This window comes from Galeopterus variegatus, unplaced genomic scaffold, assembly GCF_000696425.1.
Source record: "Galeopterus variegatus unplaced genomic scaffold, G_variegatus-3.0.2 Scaffold6185, whole genome shotgun sequence".
In the NCBI taxonomy this organism is placed as follows: domain Eukaryota; kingdom Metazoa; phylum Chordata; class Mammalia; order Dermoptera; family Cynocephalidae; genus Galeopterus; species Galeopterus variegatus.
Window position 1 is genome coordinate 60,305 of NW_007732296.1, and position 411 is coordinate 60,715.

At 39.9% G+C, this 411-nt stretch overlaps 1 protein-coding gene across 1 annotated transcript in view; it reads left to right on the plus strand.

The window, feature by feature from the left end:
* LOC103605943 (olfactory receptor 2AT4-like) overlaps positions 1-182 on the plus strand; it is a 1,372-nt gene extending 1,190 nt beyond the window's left edge. Inside the window, exon 2 of the mRNA XM_008590535.1 lies at positions 4-182. Coding sequence (XP_008588757.1) covers positions 4-182 — 179 coding nt within the window. The remainder of the gene's footprint in view (positions 1-3) is intronic.
* Positions 183-411: the final 229 nt, after the last annotated feature.

Here is a 411-nt window from a genome sequence, read left to right on the forward strand (position 1 = left end):
TAGCCTACGTGGCCTACAGAGCTGAGCTGTCCCTCGACTTCCACATCATGGGCAATGTGGTATATGCTATCGTCACACCAATCCTCAACCCTCTCATCTACACACGGAGGAACAAGGATGTCAAAGCAGCCATCACCAAAATCACACGTCCCCAGGGCCGAGGGTGTTCTGGTGGACCTTGATCCTAGACATTGCTAATTCATCTCCCAGGATACTAGTTTGCTAACAACAGACAACACCACATCAAAAAGTTTCTTAAAGGATGAATGACTTATAGCATAGCCCAAAATATACCATTGGGACTTACATAGCCATAACTATAGGCTAGGTTATAAAATCAACTCTTTTTTGGAAAGAAATAAAAATATCAGATAAAGTATTTTTTTAAATCTTAAAATTTTCAGAAAATTT